Source organism: Lathyrus oleraceus, chromosome 6, assembly GCF_024323335.1.
Source record: "Lathyrus oleraceus cultivar Zhongwan6 chromosome 6, CAAS_Psat_ZW6_1.0, whole genome shotgun sequence".
NCBI lineage: Eukaryota > Viridiplantae > Streptophyta > Magnoliopsida > Fabales > Fabaceae > Lathyrus > Lathyrus oleraceus.
In genome coordinates, this window is record NC_066584.1 from 431,272,525 (window position 1) to 431,275,151 (window position 2,627).

Here is a 2,627-nt window from a genome sequence, read left to right on the forward strand (position 1 = left end):
TGAATCTGCAATCTTCTCAAACACATTTACATCAACACATTGATGAATGAAGAACAATGCTTTCTGATCCTTCTTCCTTACTTCCTTCTGCGTATTTTTCTGTTCATCCGTCGCATCTGCTGCTACCGGAACATAACCATCAGCGACAAGATCTAGAACATCTTGAGCACCGAACAGTACACGCATTTGGATCATCCAACGATTCCAGTTTTTACCGTCAAATACTGGAAGTTTGGTATTCATGTTGCCGTTTCCGTTCATCTTTCTACCTTGCACAGTACACTCAGATTTCTCACACAGTGTTTCCCAACCCACAGAATTAAAATTCTGATCAGATTTTGTTCAAGATTCAACACGAATCTAAGAATCAAAATCAAACACACAAGACATCACGTTCACTCGTGTTTCCCGTGTTTCCCAATGAATCCGAACCGGAGCTCTAGATACCAATTGTTGGTGCAAAGGTAGAATGAATGATGAACGGAAATATTCTATTAAGAGAATGACGGCTACAAAACATGATAAAAGTTACAATGATTGTCACCCTATTTATAAGCTAAAACTAGGGTTACTAGAATAGGATAAAATACTAAAATACCCTCTAACAAACTTAGGGGCTAAGAAAATAGTACAACTAATAAATATGAATTACTTCTAATAAGTTTGACATGTTCACCCTAAAAACATCATATAATGGATTCAAATTATACAAAATATTGATTTTGACTCCGTCTAAAAACATAATGGAAGGGTTTACTCAAGATACAATTAAACAAATTACACACAAATTGAAAGAAAAACAAATTAAATTACAAATATCGAAAATAACAAGAAACATCAAAATAAAGATGATATACTAACTCCGCCATTTTATTCATCTTATTTCATTTGCATACATATTTATTACCTTTCTCCATTCCCATAGATAGAGAGACATTCCAAAACACTCTTATGATAGATGTGCAGCCATAGGTTCAGCTGCAAACTCAACAGAACTAAATGATTCTGGAGATGATGCTGCAAACTCAACAGAACTAAATGATTCTGGAGATGATGCTGCAAACTCGGCAGAACTAAATGATTCTGGAGATGCTGCAAACAACATTTGATCCACAGGTCCTGGTGCCACAATACCAGAGCTTTTCAATTCCGCCATTACGCGGCGAGCATTTCCACCTTTCATCTCACACAACCTAGGAAGAAACACATCTTCACTGGCTGCTAGGTTGAAGTAAAGATCAACAACATTTGGACAACTCTTATAACACTGTGGAGAACATAACTTCTGTATGAAACGAGATTCCAGAAGTGCGTCTGATGAAATTCCAAGTGACTTTCTGTCTAAATTACAAGCTTTTATGCATTGGTCGCTTTCAATGTGATCTTTTAGTATACCAGTTTCAATATTTGATGTTTTGCATGTGTATACTTCTTCACCCGATCTTTTCACATGTTTCTCTAGGACACACCTTTTGCTGCTAGATGAAACAGCAAATGAACATGTTTCCTTGCTCAGATTCTCACATTCTATTGCTCCTGCATTGATTTCACACTATAATATTAGTTCATGAAATATCATTGATCAAATAAATATGGATTTGGAGACATACCGAGAGAGGCTGGCAGGGCTAGAGATGTGATAAGGGAAACGATAACCAAACACCTTAAGATAAGTTTTGAGTCCATGGCTTAAAGCAAAAGAAAGCTAATGACGTTTATTCTGTATCAAATTTGTGCTTGGAGAGATGGGTTTATGAGGGTCGATGGGTAGAGTATTTATAATGGTTAATATGATGCAAAAGAAAGAAAAAGTAATAGATAATATAACATGTGTTTTTGCGAAACAATGGCGTGAACGTGTGTGGTGGATTCCCAAATCAGGTTTGAATCTGAATACATAGCAGTCAACTTCTGCATATCCTCGTGGAAAAATAAAAAATTCTTAACACATGGAAAATCCCGTTTTTTTCTCAACACACAATTGTTAAACTTAAAATCTTTAATCACATTAGAAGTTTCAAAAAAATCCTTAAGGTTGAGGGTTCTTGGACGAAACTAATCACGAGTTATTTTTTTAATATATATCTAACATATCTTATAAAATCTTATAAATAAAGTCTAACGGAGTGTCAACATCATCACGTTTTTTCAAATATTGTAAAAAAAGGTGTATTAAGTTTTAAGAAATCAAAGAAGTATTAAGTTTTAAAAATATTTTTTTTCTTCAAATATTTATTGAAACAATAGGATTGATATTGAATTAACTGATTATTTTATTGAATTATGAAGGTTTACCATGGATGAACATATGTAGCAATGAGTTTGCTTGTCATACAAACAACACAACAAAAGTAACTTAACTGAATCAATTTGGATGTGTAATTACGAACTGATTTTGTAACTAACTTTTTTAATTAATACTATTCTTGTTATCCATTATATCCCCTTGAAAACTCAGGGTTGGACTTTTGAAAACCTTGAGCTTGAAATAGAATATGCAGAAAGTGGAGATGGAGGTTGGTTTAGTGAGAATGTATCGGGTTTGCTCAGTGGTTGGTTTATGGAGAACTTTGAGACAACCACACTTAAATTGTCAGAGTAGATAGTAGATTGAGTGGATGAGGAAA

At 34.2% G+C, this 2,627-nt stretch overlaps 1 protein-coding gene across 1 annotated transcript; it reads right to left on the reverse strand.

The window, feature by feature from the left end:
* Positions 1 to 413: 413 nt before the first annotated feature.
* On the reverse strand, positions 414 to 2,021 carry LOC127092660 (uncharacterized). Its single transcript, XM_051031546.1, has 2 exons — positions 1,611 to 2,021; positions 414 to 1,536 (listed from the first exon to the last, which is right to left on the reverse strand). The coding sequence occupies exons 1-2, from the start codon at positions 1,684 to 1,686 to the stop codon at positions 950 to 952; spliced, it is 663 nt and encodes a 220-aa protein (XP_050887503.1). The 5' UTR covers positions 1,687 to 2,021; the 3' UTR covers positions 414 to 949.
* Positions 2,022 to 2,627: the final 606 nt, after the last annotated feature.

Bases quoted from the DNA above. Each gene is read 5' to 3' on its own strand.
- LOC127092660 (XM_051031546.1), bottom strand. From the start codon at position 1,686: ATGGACTCAAAACTTATCTTAAGGTGTTTGGTTATCGTTTCCCTTATC. The intron at 1,537-1,610 runs GTATGTCTCCAA...AAATCAATGCAG, and splicing joins AGCCCTGCCAGCCTCTCTCG to GAGCAATAGAATGTGAGAAT.